Raw genomic sequence first — 1,162 nt, 5'->3', positions numbered from 1 at the left:
GAACTCCTGACCTCGGTGATCCACCCCCCCACCCCACAGCCTCCCAAAGTACTAGGATTACAGGCATGAGCCACTGCGCCTGGCTGTACCAGGGTTTTATATTGAGTTTCTTGCCAAGTGTGACTTCCAATAACAACCTCCCTGCGCTTTTCTCAGGACTGGAAAGCTCAGGCAGCCCAGGGTGAATAAAAGCCTGATTAGTGCAGCCAGCACAGAGGGCCTGGGTGGCCACAAGGTGGGCAGCAGCAGGGATGGGCATTGTGAGGCCTTGGGTGGGGCTGTGGGGCTGGACATTGTGAGTCACTAGCCTGGCCTGTCTGTTTCCTGGTAGCCAGGTGACATAGGAAGCTTTGTGGGTTATAGGCATCAGCCAGGGCCAGCAGCCCTTAGTCGGTAGCTAGGAGGAGGTGGAGGAGGAGCTCTGACTGTGCTGTGTCGCAGCAGTTTTGTGCCTCTCAGTGCTTGTGTTCATTTTTCAGAGAAGGTAGCAGGTGGTGGCAGAGTAAGGGCTGAGGCCCCAGATCTGCCTGGGGTCAGGCTGCTTCTACAAGTGCTTTGCCAGCCTCAGTAGCATGGCTGCTACAGTATATCCCATGGGGAATATACTGAACTCTTGTGTGTGCCCCTGTGACTGGCACAGGGGGAAGGCAGCATCCAGTGATGAATCTGATTTTTATGAGGCTGTGGCTGCTCTAAAATCAGAATCCGCTACTGTAGAGCCTGGCAAGCTGGATGTGGGAGCCACGGAGGGCCCCGACCTGCAGCACATCAGCAGGCAAGAATGTGTGTGTGGCAGTAGTGACTTCTAGGACCCATAAGAACTCTGAAACAAAGTATAGCTGTCACTCTGTTACCCACTTTTTGGAACCCTTTTCCCATTCAAACACTTTCTCTCTCTGCCCAGTACTTGCCCACATGAAATGCCAAGTTACTCATAGAATGCCAAAATCCTCTAATCCTTTTAGATCTAAGAACATCTATGAAATGCACGACTGCTATTGCTGTGTCAAACCGGACTAGCTTGAAACCTAACCCCTCTCCCAATAGAAAAAAAGAAAAAGTGGTCATTTTTTTGGAACAATGTAAATAATCGACCTAAAATATGTATACTTTACAAAGTTGGGATCTGGATTCAAATCCCAACTGGATCTCTTACAATCAA

At 50.1% G+C, this 1,162-nt stretch overlaps 1 protein-coding gene across 1 annotated transcript in view; it reads left to right on the top strand.

Moving 5' to 3' along the window:
• Nucleotides 1-593: 593 nt before the first annotated feature.
• Nucleotides 594-1,162, top strand: part of DRICH1 (aspartate-rich 1) — a gene marked incomplete at its 3' end in the record, with an annotated part of 6,730 nt that continues 6,161 nt past the window's right edge. The window contains exon 1 of the mRNA XM_011956732.1: nucleotides 594-783. Coding sequence (XP_011812122.1) covers nucleotides 594-783 — 190 coding nt within the window. The remainder of the gene's footprint in view (nucleotides 784-1,162) is intronic.

This window comes from Colobus angolensis, unplaced genomic scaffold (assembly GCF_000951035.1).
Source record: "Colobus angolensis palliatus isolate OR3802 unplaced genomic scaffold, Cang.pa_1.0 Scaffold423, whole genome shotgun sequence".
In the NCBI taxonomy this organism is placed as follows: domain Eukaryota; kingdom Metazoa; phylum Chordata; class Mammalia; order Primates; family Cercopithecidae; genus Colobus; species Colobus angolensis.
The sequence above is the reverse complement of the archived record's forward strand: the minus strand, read 5'-3'. Positions and strand labels throughout refer to the sequence as shown.